The sequence below is a fragment of the Gossypium hirsutum genome, chromosome D12 (genome assembly GCF_007990345.1).
Source record: "Gossypium hirsutum isolate 1008001.06 chromosome D12, Gossypium_hirsutum_v2.1, whole genome shotgun sequence".
Classification (NCBI taxonomy): Eukaryota; Viridiplantae; Streptophyta; class Magnoliopsida; order Malvales; family Malvaceae; genus Gossypium; species Gossypium hirsutum.
Window position 1 is genome coordinate 13,411,236 of NC_053448.1, and position 26,704 is coordinate 13,437,939.

Consider the following 26,704-nt stretch of genomic DNA (forward strand, 5'->3'; position numbering starts at 1 on the left):
ACCACTTGTTAGAATCGTAAGTCAAGATATGCTATAAAACTTAATCAATCATAAATCAAGATATATCGTGTCAAATAATTAAGAACAAAACTAGATGCGAAATCGTACCTAAATCCATGGATTCCTTGAAAATTTTCAGATATTTGGGTTTTGATCTTCCAAATTAGCATACAAGAAATTTAGAGAATATTTGCTCTATTTCCTAAGGATGTGATATTAGAAAAGTTATCTTGTATGTTATTTGAGAATCATAACCCTAATATATATAACTTTGGCACATTAGCCATAATTTCTAATCAGCTCATCATCAATTAGAAATTAATTATTAGAGTATCTATACATGTTAGACCCATACTTATTAATTATTAGAGTATCTACACATGTTTGGCCCATACTTTATTTAATAATTAAATCTCAATAAATTAACCTATCATGATAGTAAATAATAACATGAAATTACCTTTATTATATATGTGATGTTCATATTTCCCCATACTTAAATTTTTTTAGATTCTTTATTTTAAGCTTCTTTTATAAATTTTCACATAATTATAAATTTAAACAATATTTTTTTATGATTTTAAAAAATATATATTATTTTTTATATTTTTTATATTTTTAGAAGTTTTTTAGAGTTATAATTATAAATAAATTTTACAAGTATCGAAATGATATTTTAACTATAGTTCAAAGACCAAGTTAAATATTAGGCTAAATGGTAGTGAGTTAACGAGTCACGTCATTACTCTATTATTAATCTTTTTTTATATACAATACTTAAAACTACTTATAACCCTCACTTAACTCTTAAATAAGAGGATAAACGTGTTTGAGTGGGCTCAAAGTTATATTCTCTTACACTGATAACAATGTTGATGCTAATAAAATTAATACTTAATTAGCAATTTATTATTAACTATTAAATTAATAAACAAGTTACAACGTTAATAATCATTTTATACTTTTTCATAATTATTACTATATAAATTATTTTTTAAAACATAATACTTCCTATTCTATCCAAACTGAATCGAGTTATTGATCCACAACATGACACAGATAAAATAAAACCATATTATTATTTAAACTTATACCTCTATAGTCCATTACGAAATGACTTGTAAATAAGTATAGTGCAAGTTATGAATCTAAGGTAGAACACGTCACCATCACATGCCTAATAAAATTTCATTTGGAATATCCCACATGCAGCCTTCACAAATACTTGAGTAATTACCATAAATCTCAACTCTCAAATCCCCATTTGTGTTATATATTTTTTCTTCATAAGCTTTTCTTTAAAATTTTAGACTTGAATGGAATTAGGCTAAAATAGGAGAAATTATGAGTACCACAAAACAAAATCTATAATAAACTAAATTAAAATAGTTGTTAGTGAATGATTAATGTAGATCTCTTTATTATTATTATTTGGCTGCAAAGTGAAGTCACCTCATTGAGTTTTGAGAATCAAAATTAATTCAGACATGAAAAATGGATCCCAATGACAGATCTAGCAATATAAACTTATATATAAAAAGAAAATTGAATTCTGTACATGTGATTTGCCTCATGAATCCATGGCCAATCTCAGTACATTCCTTTCGGTGATGAAGAAATTTGAATTTTATATTTTGTAAATCTCCAAAAGTGGCTTCTTCCTTTTTCTTTCTTTTATTATTTAATTTTATAATTTTCCAATTCTACGAGGGCTATTTTCTTTGTTGTTGAGAATTGGGTTATTTATGAGATGAAAATCTTGTTCTTACTCATTTCTTTGGAAACTTTAATTGAAACATACTCAACTGCAGGTCATTATATTTTTTTTAAAAATTATAATTATTTATGGTTATAGGTAAAACTATTTTACAACCACATAATTTTTATATAAAATTATCTACACAAACATATGGAACGATATCTTTGTTTATTTTTTTATATAAAGCTTTGCATAAAACCATCATCATTTTTACTTCTTTTAATTATATTTCCTAATCATCTTAAAGCTTTAATAAAATTTTCATATGAGGTTTCAATTGGTGGAGTTATCACCATAAGGTTTAAGGTCAAAGCTAAAATTATTTTGTGATTACAAATTACAAGTGTTATCCAATCTTCGCTTGCTAATACAAGTAAGTCAATTTGTTGTTTCACTTCGTTGCATGAACTTTATTTCATTTAATTTGGAATTCCATTTATTAATTTATAAATTTGAAAATTCCATTAAAATCGATGCAATAGTTTCGCTAGTTCATACTTTAAATTGGGCTGATTGGATTAAGAATCAACCATTTTAATTTGGAACCAGATTGACCACTTAAATTGGTTGGACCGAGAATTAGTTGCAATATTGACCTGAAATAAGGGGTTGGATTGGTTGATCCATAAAACGGTTGAATCGGATTAAAAAATTGTTTGAATCAATGGTTGAATCGGTTTTTTCTATTTTTTTAAAATTATGATTTTAAATTATTTTTATTCAATTAAACTGGACAAACTAATTGGACTGGAAACCAACAATCTAACCGATTCGATCAGCGATCTAATTTTTAAAACATTAAATTAGGGCACTGATCCAAAGAAAAAGATTAGACTGACTGAATCATAAACCATTTTGAACCATGGTTGAACAATGGACAGGAACCAATAAAAAGTTGGATTTTATGTTTTTAAGGCCAAATTATTGGTCCAAATCAGGGGCAAATTACAAAAAAAAGCCCTATTTTTTAAAAATTTATCAAAATGGGCCCGGTATTTTATTATTTACCGAAATGGGCCATTTTCCCCGAAATCACGTCCACATCAGCGCGATGTCAAGGGACGTGTCAGAACATCGCGTCCACGTCAGCGCGCTTTGCTTACATGGACACAAATCGCGTCTACGAGGACGCGATTTGCTGACGTGGCATGAACAGTTTATGTTTTTTAGCTTGGAAAACTTTGAAAGGCCATAACTTTTGGCTCGGTTGTCCGATTGAGACGATTTTTTTATTTCAAATAACTTTTCGAGATCTACGCGATGACAAACTGCAGTTTTCGTCGAAAAAGATCCTTTTTTGCCCCTAAATTTTGATTTTTTCGGTTTAAAATTGAATTTTGAAACATTCAAATCATTATTTTCCTTATTTATTTGAAGTAAACACCGGATTTTTTTTATAGAATTGTGGTATTATTTTTTCTAATTTGACACGTGTATGGAATAGGTCCGATAAATCGTTAGAACGTAAGTAATATAATTAAGATAATAACAGTATTTCTATAATATGTCAATTAATTAGTTTAGCTTAGTTGGTTAAGATTCTTGCTTTTTCTCTTAGTACCTTGGTTCAAATCTTGTTGGTAAAATTTTGAATCTTTTTTGTACTTGTTGCTATTGATGTAATATTGAAGAGTTAATTGATTAAAAACTAAATACAAGTACAAAAGATTCAAAATTTATTTTTTCAAAATACCAAAAAGCCTTATATTTTTAAATTTATCGAAATGGGCCCGGTATTTTATTTTTGACCGTTGGGTACTGTTCACGCGCGGGCCGAAATCGCGTCCACGTCAGTGCGAGATGCTGACGCGTACCCTGACATAGCGCTGACGTGGACGCGATTTCGGGGAAAATGGCCCATTCCGGTAAATAATAAAATACCGGGCCTATTTCAGTAATTTTTGGAAAAAAAAGGGCTTTTATTGGTATATTGCCCCCAAATCAGGAGAAAAAAGCTTAACCCTAAATTCACTAACCAATTTACCAAAACCGAGCCCAAATTAAAAAAAACCCTAACCCTAAACTCGCTCAAATCCAAAAATATATATTCAAAGTATTATTGTTATTTAAATGTGTTTATAATTTTTATTTTAAAAAAAAGTGTTTATAATCTTTTAGATATATATTTTTTAAATTTTTTATTTTCCTTAAATTATAAAAAAATTAATAATGAATAGATTAAAACCAATCAAATTAAAAATAGATTATTTGACCAAGTTTACCATCATCTAATTATGAGAATGGAGATTGTTTTTGTTTCTTATGAGATAATGGCCATTTGCAAATTGCTAAACAAGAACTTGATATCATAGGTGAAATAGATGGGTTTTTGGGGCTATTTACCAATAAAAGCTTAATTTTTTTATAAATTTATCGAAATGGGCCCGGTATTTTATTATTTACCGGAATGGACCATTTTCCTGCAAATTGCGTCCACGTCAGCACGATGTCCGGGGACGTGCCAGGAAATCACGGCCACATCAGCGCGCTTTGTTGACGTGGCCGCGATTTCCTGACTTGTAGGTTTTTGGATTTTAGGGTTTAGGGTTTTGGAGAAAAAAAGTAAACAGATAAGTCGCGCCCACGTGTACGTGCTTCTTTATGGAAACATCTGCCCTTGAATCTACAAATGTTGAGCATGCATTCACTGAAATACTAACTCAAGTACATCATGTGATCAGTCGAAAAGCACTCAAAGGAGGGAATGATCAAACAACATTGCCCAAGGAACAAACCATCAATGTCGGCTCTCGGGATGATGTTTCAGCTGTGAAGAAAGACGGCTGCTGTTTTGCATAATTGTTAGATGATTCCGAGTGTCCAAATTTGCTTCCTCATTAAGCACAAGCTTTCCTCACCGTGATCTTTCTCGAGATCTTTCGTTGAAGACGAAGAAATCACAGCATTCCAGGGATTTTCTTATAGTTTGTTCAGACAAATCTAGTTTTAGCATTTTAAATGATTTTCATTAGTTGTGGAGAATAGATTTTAAATTAGCTATCATAATGTTTTGTATTTTCAAAGGAGTATTTTATGTAACATAACAAATAAATAGGGATAATTTAGGTATTATAAATAATTTAAATAATTTAGTGCAACTATATACATGAAATTTCATTAGATGGGCAAGTCGCGTGCTGACGTGGCAACAAATCGCCCCCTCAAGGACGCGATTTGTTTCCACGTCAGCAAAGCGCGCTGACGTGGTCGCGATTTCCTGGCACGTCCCCTGACATCACGCTAACGTGGACGCAATTTGCCGGAAAAGGCCCATTCCGGTAAATAATAAAATACCGAGCCCATTTCGATAATTTTTAAAAAAAGGCTTTTTTTGGTAAATTGCCCGGGTTTTTGTTGTTGTTGTCAATTATATAGTTACAAAAGTTATATGAAACCCATAAATATTACTGCAATGGCCATTAGGTTACAATAAATCAACAAAATTGAATGTTATGTTATTATGTTTAAGAATTGAAAAGAAAGTTATTATATGAAAAACTAATAATTTCAAGGGCATTAATTTTGCATTATTTATGGTTAAGCATAAGATTTTTTTGGAGTTGGACATTTTCTTATAAAAAAAATTAATGTTGATGGTGAGTGTATTTGACATATACTTACTTATATGTATAATACTTTTCTCTCGATCCAATAATAGATTCGAACAAGAGATATTAAATTTAAGCACATAATCATTTTTTAAAATCACATTCATATACTTGCTTTATAACATTTCTATTATACATTTGTAGTTCATATTTACACTACCAAACCTAAGTACATGCCATTTGTAAACTCCAGAATTTATATATATACCAAAAAAGAACTTGGTCTTGTAGCTTGGACAAGTGACCTGGTCCAAGTTGAAGTAACAATCCTCGTAAAGAAGTAATCCGCGTACCTTTAATCTATCTTTTTTCACCTACGCATTTAAACAAACGTGTTAAGCTATGTGAATAGCTTAAAGTACTCAACTGAATTCAATCTTACCTTTTTTTATATATAGTTAATTTTAGTAATATTTATTCACGCAGTTTCTTTCACTGATATACTAAAACTTTTAATTCATTTCCAAAACATAAAATCATTTAAATTAACTTTATAACTTATAGTTTTTACTTTAACACATATAGTCACTAATCAACTTTCACATTCACATATCAAAATCTTTTTCTCATATCACAAACATAACATAAACACTTAATTCACATGTATTACTGAAACACATATATCATAACACTTTTACTTTCACATATCACTTTTGTAGTCCTCAATGAATCTCAAAAGAGTTCAATAATTTTGATACATTGCAGAGATCCAGGCCAAACACGAACTCCCGACCTATAACGAAACTCTGATAACAAGAACTCCAGAAAAATATAGGGGAACTCCAGTGAACACATCACAGAACCCAATACTCCTCTCTTAATCCCCTCTAAACCCCTGTATCACCAACCTAGTTCCCATCCGAACCCCGAGCCCCTCTCAACTCCAAAATCATTCCATTGTCATATATCATATTTCCTCTGAGTTCACTAAGGCATTTATTCACATATCACTTTCATATAATATACTTGATATATCACACATGTATCACTTTGTATCATATTACTTATTCACGTTGAATCATATAAACACATTCACTACATTTTTATTTCACATATTCACTTTATTCACAATCCATAGAAATACAAACATAACATATATTCACAACACTTAGCACTTTAGATTTCAATTCATTATCATTAAGCACTTTACTTTCTTATAGCACTTCACTTAAATATTTTATTTCACTATTTTAACACACTTAGTAATTTTTAAACATTTTACAATTTAATCCCTAAATTCATGAAAATCCAACATTTACTTTTATAACAAATTAATATTACTATTCACTTCATTTAAACCTTTAATCACAATATTTATTTCACATATCAAATTTTACACTCTTTATAATTTGGTCTTCTCTATGGTAATTTCACTATCCTACATCTATACACTTATCAATCAATGACAAATAAATAACTTTTCACTCCTTATAATTTAATCCTTAGTTTCATAAAATTCACTAATCATTAAATTATCACTTTACCATTTCTTACATTACTAACATACCTTTAATTACATATCCACTACTAAATTTAATATACATATTCAATAATCTTAATCATATCTTATTTAATTATTTCATATTAAAATTTAAATACTCAAATATTCAAATTAAAATAAACTAACTTGAATTCAATTAAGTACTTACCTATTTCTTCACTTGAAATTAACATTTCTCCTCACTTTCCCAAGCTTTCTCTTCACTTTCATCTTCATTTAAGTTGCTTCCGTGATTGACAGTATTTACATAGCACTCTAGGATATGAAACTAAACTATGGTTTTAAGGAAAAATTTAAGAAAAATGTATGAGAGGTTTCCCCTTTTTTTCTTTTCCCTTTTATTTTTTTCTCCCTTTCTTTCTTTCCCTTTTATTTTTTCTTCCCAAGCTGCTGCGGTACAGCCTCCCAATCATGTAGAAAATTCTACACTTTTCCTTTTTGTTTTTCAATTTAGTCCATTTATTCCATCGCCTAATCAAATTTCAACACTTTTTAATCTTAATTTTCATAAATTTCTACAAACTTTCCACCTCATCAGCTATGGGATGTTAATCCATCATTATGTCTCTATATGTTTTTTTATTTATTATTTGAATAATGTTATTAAAAATGGATTTTAACAACTCGAAAATCAATATTGTACATTTATATTTATTTATAATTAAGTAATTAAAATATTTAAAAATCAATATGTTCTGAACTTTTTAATGTTAATTTTTTTAATTATTGTAATTCATATAATATATAAAACAATGTATATATAGAAGGAAATAGTGATAATTTTATACATATATAAATACAACTATAAAAAAGGAATCCACGTAATTTTTACTTTTTCACGTAAACTTAGTTATTATATTGTAGTTTTTAATAACTATTAATCATTGTTTCTGTAATTATTTTGATAAGTTTTGATCATATCTACTCTTTTTTATATAATACTTAGAACTATTCATAACCCCTCCCTAACCTATAAATAGGAAGATAATGCGTTTCAACACACTCAAATCAACGTCTTCCTACATCAACAACAATACCCATACCAGTCGAACTAAAACTTAATCGACAAAAAATTAACTTTTTTATGTAATGAATGATTGTATTTTTAAAAAAAAAATAATTTAGTTGTTACCGTAATTACTCTGATAGATTATTCATCATGGTCAAAATCGCAAGAAAACGTTACTATAATATTGTATTTAAAGATTTTTAAATACTATTATGGGCATGAATATTGAAGTAAAATATTTTTTATTTTATATAAACATATTATATCATTAATTTACTTTGAACATATATTGGTATAATATAAATACTATAATATAAAGATGTTCCATTTGTATAAAATATAGTAGTTAAATATCATTAATTGAGAACATAAAATATTTTTTAAAGCTAACAGTATATAACAAATATAAAATAATATTTTTTGTACACAATATCTAAAACTATCCAAAGTCTCTCTATAACTCATAAATAGGCGGATAATGCGCTTCAGCGCACTTAAATCCACGTCCTCTTGTATTGACAACAATGCCCATACCAATCAAGTTAAGACTCAATTGACTAAAATAATATATTTAAAAATATACAAATCTTATTTGAATATTGCTATAAGATTTGTATTCATTTCCTAGGTTATAAATGTAATTAGTTGCATTCAAATTATATTTATTGTAAGTTAAAACTAAGTTATCTTTTAAGTATTAGCATTATTTTTTTTATTCCAAATATTAAGGTTAGTATTTTAGATAGAATTCACAAACTAATATTATAAATAAAAAATATATTATAGTAATCTTATAGCATTATAAAAAGAATTTTTTTCTTGTGATAATTAATGCTTAGTTATTTTGTGCAATAATATTTTGGTATGCATTGTAAATTAATGATATTTGACTACTATATAATAAAATTCAAAATTCTTGAATTATTTTTTTTAATATAACTAATAATTACATCTGATGTAGACAAAATTTTAGATATACCACATAGGAATTGTAGAAAGTTATTTTCTTTTAATTCTTTAATATTTGAAATTCCTTTTAAACTCTATTTTTTAAAATAAAAAATAAACAACATATTTCTTACAATAACTAATTTATTAACATGTTATTTTTTAATTACTTTAATTTTTAATTTGGATATATTACTTTTCAGTTATTTTTTTAATATATTACTTTCCATTTGGTTTTTTATAATATGTTATTTTTCACTTATTATTTTCAAAATTTTACTTACATTATTCTCAAATCCTTTTAAAATTTTTTAAAAATTAATATAACATAATTTAATTATAAAATATAATAAATTCATGCATTGTACTGGAATAAAACTAGTGTATATATTTGGTACAAAATACAAATGAAAAGAGATAACAATCATAGAGTTCGAACCCTGAATTTTGGAATGCTTAAAAATATTATGTACTTATATAAAAATTTTCATATCATGTTTTATTTTATGTTAAGTAAAAAAATCTCTTCAGTTCTTCTCAATTTTAAAATTGAACAAAATCAGTCTCTCAAAAAAATTGGAGTAATTTAATTTCTATGAATTTCAAAAGTAAAGAACTAAGAACAATTAACCGCGACATTAATGTCTTTCGTCAATTGTACATGATTTTGATTAGTATAATAACAAATTTAGCCTTTGATGTTTATATATTTTGCCATTTTGGCCTCAACATTTACACATTTACACAAATGTTGCGAGATAAATCTATTAAATTAGGACCAAATTAACTGAATAGGTAAACTTTGAAGACGGAATTTATTATTATACCAATAAAAAACATGTACAATTGATGAAAAATATTAACGTTGTAATTAATTGTTCTTAATTGCTCACTTTCGAAATTGACAGAGATCAAATTGCTTTGGTTTTGTGGGGACTAATTTTTTCAATTTCGAAATTAGGAAGTACAGGAGAGATTTTTTTATCTTTATTTTATATTATTTTAAGAAATGTAGGCTATAGTAAATTATTATTGGAAAAAAATGTAATAGCCCGAAATTGCTGAAGAGTGTAAACCACCACTAGGGCCCTAAAAGAAATCCAGCAGGGAAACCCGAATGGCGAAGCCAGTTTCTTATACGAAACGGAACTAGCCGAGAAGAATACATGACTGACTCACCCCGCTCGTCACCATCATCACTTTGCTGGACCGCGTGAATTGAAGGCTTACAAATCAACAACCCAAACAAGAATGAACCTTCAACTATCCAACCTTAGCTGGAGTCCGGTTGTCATCTCACCATCGCTTCTTCCTTGTTGCTTAAGTACGTGTGCAAATAAATCTACTTATTAGTAATACAACCCACCTCTCCAGAGTCCACAAGGTTGATTCAATCTTGCACTCTCATCTTTGGCTTCTAGATTTGTTGATTTGTAAGCTTCAACACCATCCACCAACTCCCACTATAAAAACAGCTTCTATCAGTTCAAAAAAAAAAAATGGCAGAATCATTTGCTTTACAGATAGCTTTTGAAATTGCAATTGAACAACTGGTGATTCATTGAAACGGAAAGTGAGACAGATTTGAGATTTGAATCCATTATCAAGGAGATATGTGAGTTGAGGAAGTCAAGTGACTTGCAAACTGACAACTTCACAGGTTGTTGGACCAAATGAAACAAGTAATGAATACTGTTGATAAGCGTTCCAAGGTGGTTTGCTGGAACTGCCGCAACAAGGGGAAATACAGGAGAGAGCTGTTGAGAGTGGATGCTTCTCTTCAGAACTTCTTCCTCGTAAAATTTCCAATTGATCAATATACGAATACTACACAGGTTCAAGTTCAGTTGAACCATCTTAACATTCATGCAACAAATCCTAGTCACAGGGTCTTCTATCAATGTCGATATAAGGTTTCTGATGCAGCTAGTGAATTGAAGAACATTGTCTGGTCTCTACCCTGTTGGAGCTTTCTCTATCTGAGATCAGTTATGAGGATTCCTAGATGGGGTTATCAAAGATTTACAAACAACTTTTGCGTAAATTCAAGCAAAATAAATGAGTAAGACGTGGTGCGTATGATTATGCAAAGGTTAATTTCATTGTAAACACAACAGTAAATCTTCCTAGTTAAATGTAAACAAGCATTATATCGAGTCTATAAGAATGTTATTCTCTTTTTTCTTTTTTAATTCATTTCCTTTCTACTTCTGCAACTTATTTTATATTCTTCTGTTAAATCTTTTATCAGACCTAGCTGAACGATGCAACATAGCAAGTTCATTACTTTGCTGAGGTCCCTTAGTAAGAACTATGGAAGAGTTATAAAGCATATGAAGGAAACTCTAAAACTGAACCCTTTTCTTCAAGGGATCTCTCAGGTAAATATCTATTTGTCATCAAGCAAATGATGGAAACTACAGTGCCATCGTAAGATTTGGTAGTATGAACAACTTTGGTTCCATAAACTCATAAAGAAACGTAAAGGGTGGTGACAGCAGGTACCTCAAATTCCCTTTCAGCGCAATGGCTGACATTGATCCTTCAGACTTTGGGATGCAAGAGAAGTGTACAAAGATCAATGTCCTCTCAAGAAGTAAAGTTAGATTGAACTTGAACATTTAGAAGAGCCAATTCAACTGCTCAACCCAATAATAGGTCTGTTAACAAGACAGTTAAGTATAGAAAACGGCTTGTAACAGTTCAGAGTACCAAGAAAAGATAAAAGCAAATCATTTGATTGAGTTCTGTCAGTCAAATACGAGCATTATCGAATCACCACAAGCTTTATCGCTGGACCATATATCCACTTGATGAAACTAGGTATTTAGCAAACATATCTTGTCTTCTTGAAGCTGGAATACTTGACCAGCTTCAGTAGGCCACAACTTTATATTCTCTATTCTGTTGTACATGCAACGGACTTTCCACTGTGAATAATTGCATTTTAAGTGGAGCAGCATTTTTAGCCTGGTAAAAAGTTCGATTAAGTTTTCAAAATCACCAATAATCTCTACAAGAACAGTTTCCATCTTCAAAGCAATGGAACCGGCTTGAATCCCTTACTGTTATTTTTCTGTTAACAATCTTCGAGATATATTTAATGGCATTATGGCAATCTACACATGTTCTCAAATTCTTGAAAACCTTGAGTGGTGTTCCTGGAGGAGTAGAAATAATTCCAAATGCAACAGCTAACTTCTCACCGTGGTATGAGAGGTTTTGCTCCTTCTGCTCCTCCTCCACATCATGCAGCACAAAATTGGTGTCAGGGACATACCCTTCTTCCCTCATTCGCTTAGAAAGCTTCCCTAAGAACTCATGTATTTCCTTGGATTTTGGGTGAGAAGTATCTCCCACTAAGAAAACATGTATCTCTCTCTTCACCTCAATCCAGCTCAAACCTGGTTTCTTTACCACTCCCTTGTCATCCATTGACCTTCTAATTTTGGCGACCTCATCCCACCTACCAGCAGTGGCATATATGTTGGCCATAGTAACATAGGTCGCTGGATTTTCTGGCTCTATCTCAAACAATGCTTTAGCAGCTTTTTCGGCCAATTCAAGGTTACCATGAATTCTACAACCGCCAAGTAAGGAAGCCCACAGAAACTTATCAGGTTTCATGGGCATCTTACTAATGATATTCTCAGCTTCCAGAAATCGGCCAGATCGAGCTAATAAGTCAATTATACAAGCATAATGATCAGCAGTATGAGTTAATCCATGTATGTCCTTTATTGAGTGGAAATATTCTAGCCCTTTATCAACCAATCCAGCATGTGTACAAGCAGAAAGAACCCCGACAAAAGTAATGTGATCAGGTTTCGTATTTGATTTCAGTAACAACTCGAAGTACTCCAAAGCCTCGTCAGGCTGGCCATTCTGAGCATATCCAGTGATCAAAGAAGTCCATGAAACTAAATCAGGTTGAGGCATCCCATTAAACACCCTTTTTCCATTCTCAACAATTCCACACTTGGAGTACATATGAACAAGAGCACTAGCAGCGAAAGACAAAGGATTGAAATAAACCCTTGTCATGTATCCATGAACCTGCTTGCCTATCTCCTCAGCTGCAGCAGCAGCACACGCATTCAGAACACCAGCAAAGGTAAACTCGTTAGGCCATATCCCCGATTTCATTAACTGCCGAAACAATTCAAACCCTTCTTCCCGCCTACCGTCCTTAAAATACCTATCAATCATCGCAGTCCAGGCAACAATATCTCTATCCACCAATTTGTCGAAAACTGACCTTGCTTCATCTATGCTCCCACATTTCCCATACATATCCATTAAAGCACTCCAAACAACGTCATCAAAATCCAACCGAGCTCGCGTTATACGACCATGAATCTCTTTACCTATAATTAAGCAACCCATAGCGGCAGAAGCAGCTAACACGCTGGACACAGTAAATTTGTTCAACTTTGACAGCAAGCTCATTTCCTGCATCCTGTAAAGCTCTAAAGCTTCCTTAGGCTTATCAAAACGAACATAGCCCGAAATCATCGCAGTCCATGAGAAATTATCTCTTTCAGGCATTTCATCAAACAACTTCTTTGCTTCCTTAAGCATCCCCAGTTTAGTATAACCTGATATCAAAGTATTCCAAGAACACAAGTCCTTTTCACTCATTTCATCGAAAACCTTCTGAGCATCAGACAAACTCCCGCATTTTGCATACATATCCAAAAGACGATTACTTATAACTATCCCGGGTAAAAACCCAGAGTATCTCATGCGTTTGTGCACAGTTTTGCCCTCGTTAAGAGCTCTGTTTTGGCAGCAAAGCTGAATGAGAGTTGAGTAAACAGAAGCTGGAGGTCTTTCAATTTGATTGAGGATTTGAATGGCTTCTTTTAAGCGTTTTTGGTTACATAAATTGTGTAATTGGGTTATGCGATTGTCTGTGGTGTTTAGTTTGATAGACGTTCTTCGAGGGGCAGGTATATGAGTCTGGGTTTGAGAAGAAAAGGAAGAAGAAATCATTACTCTGTTTTGGTGAATCAAAGATGAACAATGGGAAATTCTGGAAATTATTGATCTCATAGTTGCAGAAGATTGGGTTGTATAATGTGATTTGGTGATGAAATCTGAAAATCAATAATTTTATATGTGGATGAAAGCTATCATGTCAACGTCACTGAATTTCATCCAAAGCAGTTGAACAAAAAAATAAAAAATAAATAAAAAAATTGGGCCAAAGCAGGTTCAACAAGCCTGACCAAGAAAACCCAATCCAAATGATTGTTATAACTTTTTGAATGTATTTAGGTGACTGAGTATAATTGTAACTCCAAAAATATATATTTTTAAATTTAAAAAATAATATTAATAAACATAAAAATTATTTGAGAAAAAACTTTTCTAAATAAGTAACATATTTAAAATTAAATTATCGTATGTGATATATTAGTCTCAAAAAGTATCCGCAACATGATTACTAATAAAATTAACAAGAAAAATAAATGTCCTATACAATTTTATCTAATAGCTAGCATGTCATATTTTTTGGGTTATTTCTTCTATAATATTTTACAAATATTCCTTGTTATTATTGGTTAGTTCTTAAATAAGTATAAGTAATCAATAAAAAAAGGTAAGCTATTAATCAGTCTAAAATGATATCGTTTTTTATTTTTGTAATTCTCAATATATTTTTATCAGTTTAATCATTATTATTAAAAAAGTTCAAAATGGTTATCTCCATAATGAAAAGTTGATTGAGCGTCAACAATTTTCACCTTCTTCTTTGTCACATCTCGGTTTGGCGGACCTGTATTTTGAAAGACTGTTCAAGTTGGATCGGCAAGGATTTTTTGCCCGTGAGCTAAGGTTAATTCTCACGTTGGAATGATTTTTTTTGTCACTTCACCTCGGGCGAATTGTTTCGTAGTGTTTCGCCGTCTTGCGAACTCCCATTCTGTAACACCCCGTACCCGAGACCGTTGCCGGAGTCGGACACGAGGGGTTCACAGACTAAATTCGCTTACTATCGCAGTCGATTTTAAAATTTTCCAGGCAGTTGGCTAACTGCGACACTGTCACCTTAAAAATCATATCTTGAGTTTCACAACTCGAAAATCAGTTTCGTAATTTTTCCCTGAAACTAGACTCATATGCCCATCTACATATTTTTTTCTAGAATTTTTGGTCGGGCCAATTAGTACAGTTTATTAGTCAAAGTCTCCCATGTTACAGGGATCGACTACACTGACCTTTGCGCATTACGACTTGGATATCTCCCTGCACAGAGCTTCAATACTGATGCCGTTTGTTTCTATAGAAACCAAACTCAGAGAGGAATCTATAAATATATGGCATGACTCCTAATTATCTCTGGTTAATTTATAATGAATTTCCAAAGTCGGAACACGGAATCCAGAAACCGTTCTGGCCCTGTCTCACGAGAACCTGAATATCTCTTAACATACTGTCCATATGATCGTTTCGTTACTTTCCTATGAAAATAGATTCATCAAGGTTCATTTACATAATTTATTCATTATTTAATTCCAATCCTACTATTTTTAGTGATTTTCCAAATCTACATCACTGCTGCTGCCAGCATCTGCCTTTAAGGTAGACTTTACCTATTTCATAGTTTCCATGATTCAACTAGCCCTTTTAGCATAAATAGCGCAAATTATGATAGTGATTAACCATTCCATACCAAATGATTATAACATTATGCTCAAACATATATAAGCCATTTTCGCATGGCTATATACATTAACCAAAATATTCTTCCGCCACTAGTCTATTTTATACATGCCATAAGATAATCCAAAACATAGCAGTACCAAACAGTGGATAGTGATAGTGTGACTAGTTGCTGATGATCCCCGAGCCTGTAGCTTCGCAATGAGATCTATAAAACAGAGGAAACAGAGTAAACGGAGTAAGCATTACAATGCTTAGTAAGTTTTAAGCAGTGTCAACAGATAACAATCAAATTATAACATAGTTGTTCGTATTTTTATTTCACTCTTCCTTCGGGCATACCATCCCTTTACCGAATATGCACATCTCATCATATACAATAGGCAGATAAACTTTCACATAAAAGTGAGCTCATGTGACATAGATATATCGTATGATTTCACATCACCTCTCACACTGATCCGATGTCACATAATCATAGGAATAGTCTCATAGATTGCTCTCGTATGCATCACATAACTACCTTATGATTTAGTGCAAATCAAGCTCACATATAAACTTGGAGTACATACCTGTTTAACCTTTCGCATTGAATATATTTATAAGCAATTCTTATTACGAAGTCTTACCCGGACATAATCTCCACACGAAGTTATCGGGTCTTACCCGGACAAAATTCCCACACGTAGTCATCGGGTCTTTAGAGCTCGGATATAGTACGAGCACGAAGCTTACGGACATTAATCAGGGATAATATTCTCGCATAAAGCCTGCGGGGTTTTAACCCGAATATAGTACTGACACAAATGCCCTTCGGGACTTATCACATTTATGCACTTTCACATCCATCACGTTGGCCACTCGGCCCTGTCACATATATACACTTTCACATTCATCACATCGGCCATTAGGCCTTATCACATATATACACGTTCACATTCATCACATCGGCCATTAGGCCTTATTACATATATACACTTTCACATTCATCACATCGGCTATTAGGCCTTATCACATATATACACTTTCACATTCATCACATCGGCCATTAGGCCTTATCACATATATACACTTTCACATTCATCACATCGGCCATTAGGCCTTATCACACATATACACTTTCACATTCATCACATCGGCCATTAGGCCTTATCACATATATATACACTTTCACATTCATCACATCGGACATTAGGCCTTATCACATATATACACTTTCACATTCATCACATCGGCCATTAGGCCTTATCACATATATACACTTTCACATTCATCACATCGGCTATTAGGCCTTATCACATATATACACTGTCTTGGCTGAATCTACATCTATCATTTTCCAATATCACAATTTAGAATTCACGTATGGGTTTAATCAATAGCTTATGAGCAACTAGAACAAGTTTATCAAGGTTTACAACACAATCTCAAATTCAGCACAAGCTGTTTTTCCTGAGCAATAGTCACTAAATCATTTATAACTGGAGCTACAAAACTCCAAATCACTTTCCGTTAATTTTTCCTGAATATAGACTCATATATCTTCCATCCATAAAATTTCCAGAATTTTAGGTTTGGCCAATCAATACCAGATTTTTCTTAAAGTTTCCCCTATTTCACTGTTTGACTAATCTGACCACTCTTCACTACGAATCAGATTTCTCATTTTACAGAATTCAAAATGTGTTGTATTTGATTTCATTTGAAACTAGACTCATTAAGGAGTCTAAGCATATAAATTTTATCTTATAACCATTTTTGTACAATTTATAATGATTTTCTAAAAACGGAACAGAGGATTACAGTGTCATTCTGCACTGTCTCACACAACTTTAAATATCTCATTATTGGAAATAAATTTTCTTACACGGTTTCTTTTATAAGAAACTAGACTCATTAAGCTTTAATTTCATAATTTATTCAGCCTCCCATTCAACTCCAACAATTTATGGTGATTTTCTAAATTCATGTTACTGCTGCTGTCCTGAGCAGGTTTATCACAATTTTACTCTTCTGACATATCCTTTTAGCACTTCATAATATCATATCCATTTGGCAACATATCATATCAATAACTTACCTATACTTCATAATAGCCATTAGGCTATATGCATAAAAATTTACAATAGAGTTATGATTCTTTTAATATGTGCTTAACATATCATACTCAATCACATTATAGGCTTTAATACTTAAAACTTACCTCGATCGCTAATGTACGTCAATTCCGACTATTCGACCAATTTCCCTTTTCCACGATCCGACTTTGTTTCCATAAGCTCTTGATGCTCAATCAACAATTTTTAACTTCAAATTTGCAAACAGCAATGTCATCACTTTACATAACAGAAATTAAATTTCATTACTTAAACTATCCACGACAATCACCTTCCGAGCACCTTAATTTTCTTTAAGCTAAACCACCTCATAGTATACATATACACATTCGGCTAATTATAAAATAAATCAGCACTCATAACCGAATCATTGACTAAAATCACATTCGGTAATATGCTTTTAAATAATTTCAATATTTATTAACATCTAAAACTAATTTGCTTGGGGTGCCATGAATTATTCAAATCGGCCGAATATCATTGAATCTCTAAAATCATGCTTATAACCACTTGGCCGAGTTTCACATTTCAAAGCCACATATATATATTATTCAAAGTATTTAACAACACTTAAAAATCCAAAACCATAAAACTCAATTCATATAACACCAAACTCAATGCTAAATCACCCTAGGCACATTCGACACTAGCACAAGCACACACACATTTAACTTTTCTAAAATTCAACTTTAACAAGCTTCCTATGCTTCCATGATAAAAACCGAATGCTCATCTTACCACCAACATGCATATTTAATTATCTCAAGCCTCTCTTAATCAATTTTATTCATAATAGCATGAACTCAACAATCCATTACTCATACAAAACAACATAACCGAAAACCTTACTCATTCCAAAAATTCAAATCTCAACTTGGTCACAAAAATAACTTGATATCTCACCAACACAACATCAACACCAAGCAAGAATGATGCATCCATGGCCGAGTGTCATTTCCATCACATAGCAAGATTTAGACCATGGGCTAGGTAGAACTCAAGCTAACAACTAAAACATGCATGCATCTCATGGAACATCATCAAACATACCTTAGCCTAGTTACATGCATGGCCGAACCTCTTCAATCTTTCTTCTTCCTTCCTCCTTAAAATTTTCGGCCAAGGATGAACCAAAGGATGAACACTTTTTTTTGTTTTTCTTTCCTTCAACTCACGGCAAGGGGGGGGGACAATCACACATATCCTTTCTTTTTTTTGTTTCTCATCCTACTAACACTAATATTTTATTGCCCATGCTTTTTATTTTATTGTTTCCTCCCATGATGCACCAACACAACATGTCTATGACATGTTTTGCCCATCACCCTTTGTCCATCCTAATGTCATGGCCGGCCACTACTAGATGGGGGAAAATTGACATGCAAGTCCCCCTTTTTCAACATGCACTAATAGGTCCTTATGTTTTGATCTATCACATTTCAAAAATGTCACACATAAGTCCTATTGACTAAATTCACATGAAATTTACTAAATCGAAGCTTAAAATTTTCACACATTTATTTTAGACAATAAATATCATGTTCAAATAATTTGGTTACTCGGTTTAGCGGTCCCGAAACCGCTTTCTGACTAGGGTCAAATTAGGGGTGTCACACATTCTGTTTTGGCAAACTCTTCCATTAGCGGACACGTTTGTGGTGAGCCTTTTGTGGCGGACTATCTGTTCTTAAAGGAACCCTTCTCGGTGGTGGACACATATTGGATACGTGTCAAGTTTTAAACTGGAATGTGTCATGGTGCATGAAACCTGTAAAACCTCGTTAATGGTGCTTGATTAGTGGAATCGTGTGTGATTAATAAATTTTTGTGTGTTTGTTTTCTGATTGGTAGGTGGCCAAAATTGTTGTTTTGTTTGTGTTATGTTTCCTATATATATCGTGGAGGAAAGGGATGAGGAGCTTAGTTTTCCTTTCTCCGTTTTTCCTTGTTCTATTTGTTTGAGGATAGAGATGTTAACCTGTGTGGTTGTGGAAAGAACCATGTGTGGACTGGAGCTCCCTAAGAAGATTCACCAGGTGAGTTACTTTCCCCTCTTGCTTGATGAGATAAAGAACTATTTTAATGTTGTTGCATGTCCAAGTAAAAGGTCTGATTGTGTTTGTGTGTTATTAGGGTTGTGTGAAGCCATCCTTCACGATTTAATTGTATTGATAGATAGTAGAGTTGCCATCTCACGTAATTGATTGTTTGAGTGTTGTTGTTGTATCCATGTGGAATGTGTGGGCATTATAAGATGTGCATGTGGTGTTAACAAACTGAAATGACGATAATAAGAATAAAGATCAAATATGCATGAATGACTGAATGGAAACTCTTTCCTTGGAGCACAAGCTCTGTATCTGGATTAGTGGAAGAGGGGGTTGTGGAGGTAAATTGTTAATTGTGAATGTGATAGGAGAAATGATTGAAGATTATGATATGATATGAGATTTACCTCTGGTAGATCATGTTAATGCAAACTGTGACTAGTGAATGCCCTGGCTTTGTGAGGGAACATGTAAGTGTTTGAATTAACAAAGAGGATTTGAGGAGATTAGGTTGGATATGAAATACTGGCTTAATGGAGAATTATTGTGAATATGAAACACTGGCTTTTTAGAGCGTATTTTGGATCAGAAGCTAACTCAAGGAAGGATGTCCAAACGTCTATAAGAGGCTTGCATGTAACCGTCTCAATTGTGTAAACGTTTTTCAGTGAACTGTTTTATTGAATGGTATTTAGATTGAAGTTAGTATCCGCAAAAGGGTTATAATTTATGGAGGCATGTACCTGAATGTGAATGTACTTAGACATGGCTATAATTGTCTGTAGGTTATATTTTTAATGCATAGGCATATTGTATTATTAACATTTGTGCGATTTGTGCTAGTGTGCAAACCTTCTCTATGAGCTACATTATGTGAGTAGACAATGAAGTGTTAGAGACTATGTATGGTAGTAATAAGAGATAGTTTTGGGTAGGATACCAGTAAATGAACTATTCTCAGATGAGATAGCATCTGTCTGCAGAATGTTTTGTTGAAACAAAATGAATCCGCTGTGGAACATGCTTCTGTTGTGACTTGCATCAGAATGTGAATTTTCACTTTAGGTGAATTGGGGCGTGGACTGAGCCGTTTACAAGGTGAATCGTAAATTAGTGAGACTATGTGTCTGTGCGCTTTGAAGGATTATGCAAACTAAAGGAACACATGAAATGCTCTGGCGTAGATTATGATCTTCAGTTCTCCTATTGTGTATAAGTATCAGTTATCCGCTGATTGTTGCGTGTGCGGATATGTATTCAATATCTCCACCAATGTGTAGTGTGAGTGCAGGCTTGTTTGTTTATGTTCAACAGACCTAATTGTAGGCTTATATTTGTACCTATCTTTTTTGATAACCTGTGTAATAGGCCAATTTCGCTTGGGCCCAAGACCATACAAAAAATAAAAAAAATTAAACAGTCCATTTACAAATTAAAACCCAAGACCTTAACCCAATACAAGCCTAAATCAGAAACCCTAGCCCAAAAATTACAAGCCCAACAACATAAACTATTTTCAGCAAAAAAATAAACCCTAGCCCCTAACCCTCTTCAGCCGCCGCCTCTAGCTGCCACCACGCACGCCACCACCGCCGTACGCCATCTTCCACGCGCCTAGTACCTGTAGATAGGACAAAAAGCACAACAGACACAGAGAAAAAAAAGCAGCAAAAAACGTTGTATTTTTCGGCTATAAAAGCCATGATTCATCAATGTATTTTTTGGGGGGACATACAATCAATACAAAAACACTAGATTTCGAACACAAAAAAAAAGATCCAAAAAGAAACAGATTAAAAATTTAAGGTGATTTTTATTTTTTATTTTTTTACTCTTAAGTTCTTGTATTTATTTTTTTATTTTTTTTTACATACGAAAGCATAGAAAGGAAAGGAAACTTGCCTAAGTCGGTCGATCTACTTGCCGTCGAAGGCCACGCTGGGTTTTCGGGGGTTTTGGCCTTGGATCCATGCTCCACGTGAGACGGGCTTTAAACGGGTTTTTTTGGTGCTCTCCGGCCACCGTGGACGGAGGCGCCATCGCGGCGACCGACGGCCGCCACGGTGGCCAACGGCCAGAGCCATGGCCAGATTTTGGAAAGATGGGAGAGAGCTTGAAAGGTTTTTAAAGTTTTTTTTTTTTAAAATGAAGGGTTAAATTAAATTTTTAGTAAAAAAATAGGGCTTAGATAACTTATCAAAATGGCGTCGTTTGGATTACCCCCCAGACGCTAAACGGTGTCGTTTTGACGACAACCCGCGTATGACCCGACCCGCCTAGGAGGATCTGCATGTTTTTTATTAATGGGCTATTTGCGCTTTTAGCCCTTCTAATTTTTGTATGGTTTGCAATCAAGTTTCTTTCATTTTTTAATGCACCCTATAATTTATTTTGATTTACAAATTGGTCCACTCTGAAACTGCACGTTTTGGAGGGTGGGGATTATTGCCCATTTGGTCCCTCCTTGTTATTCGCTCGTTCAACTTGGTCCTTTTCTTTTTATTATTTTCTGATGTGCCCCAAATTTCTATTTTAAAATTCAATTTAGTCCCTTTTTGTTATTTTTGCTATTTTATTATTAAAATTAATTATTTTACTATTATTATTACTATTATTATTTTCCTTTTTATTTATTTATTTTTTATCATTACCATATCATTAAATAAATTAGTTTCGCATTATTATTTCTATTATATTATTTATTTATTTACCTAAATATTTTAAATACATTTATTTTATTATATCATGTCATTTATTTATATCATCTTATATAATTTAAAACTTTATATTTTTATTATTATATTATTTTTAATATCATCATCATCATCATCATTATTATTCTTAAATTGTTTTATACAATATTTACTTATTCATTTAATATTAGGTCTTTAGCTTCAAATTTTTAGTTTGTTATCCTTATTATTTGTCTTTTTATTTTTGGCTCGTTTATTTTATTTTATTTTCGTTCTTTATATTATCGCTCACATTAACGCATTTATTGTTATTCTGCCATGCATATCAACACCGTACTTTATTTCTAACAATTCGTGTTACATTAATCATTACCCAATACATAAGTTTTTTAAATAAGCGATATGTCGTATTTTGATATTTGAAAATTCGTTCCCTAACTTACGGGGTTTCGATTTTCTCGATAAATTCGAATACACGAACCTTTTTAAACATAAGTTTTTAAATAATCTTGAGAATTAAAAAAGATCGTATTCTAACTTACGAAATATGATTTCTTTTCTAAAACTGAGATAATCAAATATCTTTTAAAATAAATAAAAATTTTGGTGTTTATTCTCGTTTCAAGGATTTAAGACATTGTATCCTAACTCACGAGATATAATTCTTTTTCTCGATTGACGTGAAATATGCTATTTTCTAAATTTTTTTCAATTAAGCGATATTTTAACAAAGGATCGTATTTTAAATCTTTTCAAAGTTTTCAATTTTTGACACTAAGACATTAATTAATCAATTAGGTACCAATTTTGAGCGTTACGAGGGTGCTAATGCTTCATCGTAGGTAACCAACTCCCGAACCCATTTCCTGGATTTTTGTAGACCGAAAATTGTTGTTTTAGTAAATCAAATCTTTTATTAAAAAGATTAAATCACAAGATGATCCGATCACACCTAATAAAAAGGATTGGTGGCGACTCCCATGTTCGTTTTCATTTGTAAAATCAAAGTCGACCCTTTTTGTAAAAAAAATTGTTTTAACAACCTATACTGTTGTGCTTTGGGAACCCTTAGGTTGAAAGGTTTCTATTTTTTTTGAACTCACAAAGTTTATTTGAACTTACTTTGTTTCCTCTGTTTTTTTTAGGTTTAAGGTCATTTGCGTTCATAAAGAGACTTAGCCAAGTTGTCACCGTTTTTATGAGCTTTCCTTTGTTTCTTCTATAACATGTACATATTGGGCAGTTCTCATATTTGTTTATTTCATGTATATCTTGGGTTTAATTGAATTCATTTGATTAGCACCTTTATTCAAATATTATGAAGATGAATATGATTTGGCATTATGCCATATTTCAAACTATCTTGTGAATAATTCTTGCCTTTTCATTTTATTACGCCAAAAGACAAAGAGAAGTATAATACTTGTATTCGCCAATATCGTTAAACTGTTTGTTATTCTTTCTTTTAATCTCAAAAATGCCAAAAACCTCAAGCTTCCTTCTTGAAAAAGTCATTACAATTTTTTTTATTTCTTTTGGTTATAATTTGAATTTGTTGCTCGACTAACATTCTTTTAGTTATTTGATTGTTACCCCTTCTTTTAGCAAAACCTCTGAAATGAAATCTTAAAATACTATTTTTCTCAAGTTTGGTTGTCCTTTCGATAACACCACAGTTTGTCGGTCGGCCCATCGAATTGAGGGTGTTACATTCTTTTTCTTCACTCTCTTCTTCTTCGTCTTCACTTTTTTGTTTTTATTAGGTTTTCTATTAACAATTTTGTGAATTTGGTTTTTTGGTTCCTCTAGGTCCCGCTCCTCTTCTCATTACTCCTAGCCTTCTTCGTTTGATTTTTGGGGAACACTTACAAGAAAGAGATATCCAAGTAGAAAATATGGGTGCACTTAATAGCAAGCAATCTGTTGGAAAAAATTCGGTTTGAAAACAGTTTTCTTACACAGTAGAAAATTAAAATTTTGAAAACCAACCTAGTTTATGATATTTATAGCAATAAACCTTATACCGAAATCGTACATGTGTTTTCAGATAAACGAATCCTTGATGTTATGCAACTTTCAACCAAACGGTATTCTCCGCTATTCTCGTGCCACGAACAGCTTCGACTATGGGCTCGAATCAATTGAACCGAAACACAAAACTAGAAGAAGTTTTCTCTCTTTTATTTGGGGTGAAACAGAAATGCTCTCTTCTTTAATAAAAATCGGTAGAATTGTTATTCTTGAAAAATATATCTGCTAGTTGAGAATAAATTCTCTATATTTTTCAACAGAGTAACAATTTCTCAAAGTTGTATGTTATGCCCTACCGATGCCATCTAATTTATAAGAAAAGAATGTAGAACCCTTGTTGAATTATAGATGTTTATTTCAAATAGAAAAAAACTTCCTAATCTAACTAGTAAAGAGAGAAGAGCTAATAGGGTGTGCTTCCCTTCATATGTATTATGATGGGGATTCGAGCCTCTCTCACATCGGGTCCAATTACGAGTACTTCTTGGGCCTCTTGACCCAATACTTTGTAATGTGATCCAATCCAATTTGGTTTTTTTATTTCCCAAAATAAAATTTAATATTCTATATTAAACAATTTTTTATTCCTATTTTACCCCTAGTAAAATTTTGACGATTTTACCCATAGTAAGATTTCAAGAAAATATGTTCAATATTTCATAACTCAACATGATCACTGTGACTAATGGTTTATTTTTATTTTTGGGCTTCAAAACAATTCAAAAACATTAACTAGTTCTTTCGATTATTTTTAAGTAATCCATATAGAATTGCAAATGGATCATTTCTATTTCCATTTCAATTTTTGGAAACCTACATTCATTTCCAGATGATTCAATTTTTTCATTTCGGAAAAAAACCATAATTTTTCTTGAATTTTTTTCATTTCTCTTTTCCTATTCATTTTGTTCATTTCTATTCAAACTCACAATTCATTTCTGGTTTCAACAAGCTAGCAGAGTGACCAATTAGACATGTAATTAGGGCTCAAATGATTTATAATTAAGTTTCGGCTTTTCCTATTAATTATAAACTCATTTAGTCACAAAGTCATTCCACTATAGTATCATGACTGAGCTCTCTCCTAACGACATACCATTACAAAGCAATTACTCAGTGCTCGTCCAATGACATAGTCATAAGTGTGTTACCCTCATAGGATATCATTGATCTCTTTGGGATAATATTAGTTCTCCTAATATGATCATATTTTATCTCATGGTAAGTATTACATATTCCTTCATGAAAAGTCAATTACTATCAAATAGTAATCAAGTCATTCATCACAAAGACGAATGACCGTAACCACTTTTACTTTTCATCAACCATGTAATGCCAATTGGAGGATATCATTTACACATGTTTCGGGCTATGAATTCCATAGTTGTGAATGACGCTATATACTACAGAAGTCATACACCCTACACACCTACTTTCAGTTCCTTATCTATTTGAACTCGGGCTTTTACTTACATCAAAGTGTACGAGTCACATATACATAGTCAGTCATCCATTCAAGATTTAGATATGCCACACTATGAATGTCACAAGTAAATAAATCCATAAATGGATTCATGATCTATTCTACTTGGGTCTTATCCGATATACTGTCAGTCACATTTATGTCTCTATCTTCTAGGAGTCATCCGTTCTGATACCTAAGACAATCTCCCCAGTTGGACTTGATAAACAACATATTAATCTTTCAATTGTTTTGCTCATTTCCAATTAGACTAAGGACATATTTAGGTTCGTCTACTAATACAAGCTGTCTTTTTGTATTACGATCTAACCACGTAATACCGCTTAGTATTAGTTAAACAGTAGACAACTAGTGGCAATAATTGTTTCCATTTTGTTTTGAGTGCAAAAACCATTTGAGGACAATAATAAAAAGAATTAATGTAACTCATGAATAATTTTATTAACCAATCTGTTCAAAAAATTACAAGTGTTCTTAGACAAAAATACTACACTTAAGGCATCAGATCCAACACAAACCAACTCTTGGGAACCACTTCAAGTAAATGAACCTGTTGGGGATCGACCTGTATAAAAAATGAAATAAGAACGAAAAATAGAAGAAAATTAGGCGCACAAATAATTTATGTGGAAAACTCCTCCAAAGAGGATAAAAACCACTGGTAAAGGAGGCTTCGGCTTTTCATTAAATGAGTAAATAAACGAGAGTACAATATGGAAAAAATAAACCTAAATGCACTAAATATACAAACCCAAACCCTGAAAACAAAGTCCTAACTCGGGAACAAAATTCTCTCCATAGTTACCACGAAACTCTCACCAAAACTCATATGCGACTA

The 26,704-nt window shown here is 32.2% G+C and overlaps 1 protein-coding gene across 1 annotated transcript; it reads right to left on the bottom strand.

Moving 5' to 3' along the window:
• Window positions 1-11,171: 11,171 nt before the first annotated feature.
• On the bottom strand, window positions 11,172-13,982 carry LOC107945306 (pentatricopeptide repeat-containing protein At4g37170). The gene has a single exon (XM_016879264.2). The coding sequence runs from the start codon at window positions 13,878-13,880 to the stop codon at window positions 11,826-11,828; it is 2,055 nt and encodes a 684-aa protein (XP_016734753.2). The 5' UTR covers window positions 13,881-13,982; the 3' UTR covers window positions 11,172-11,825.
• Window positions 13,983-26,704: the final 12,722 nt, after the last annotated feature.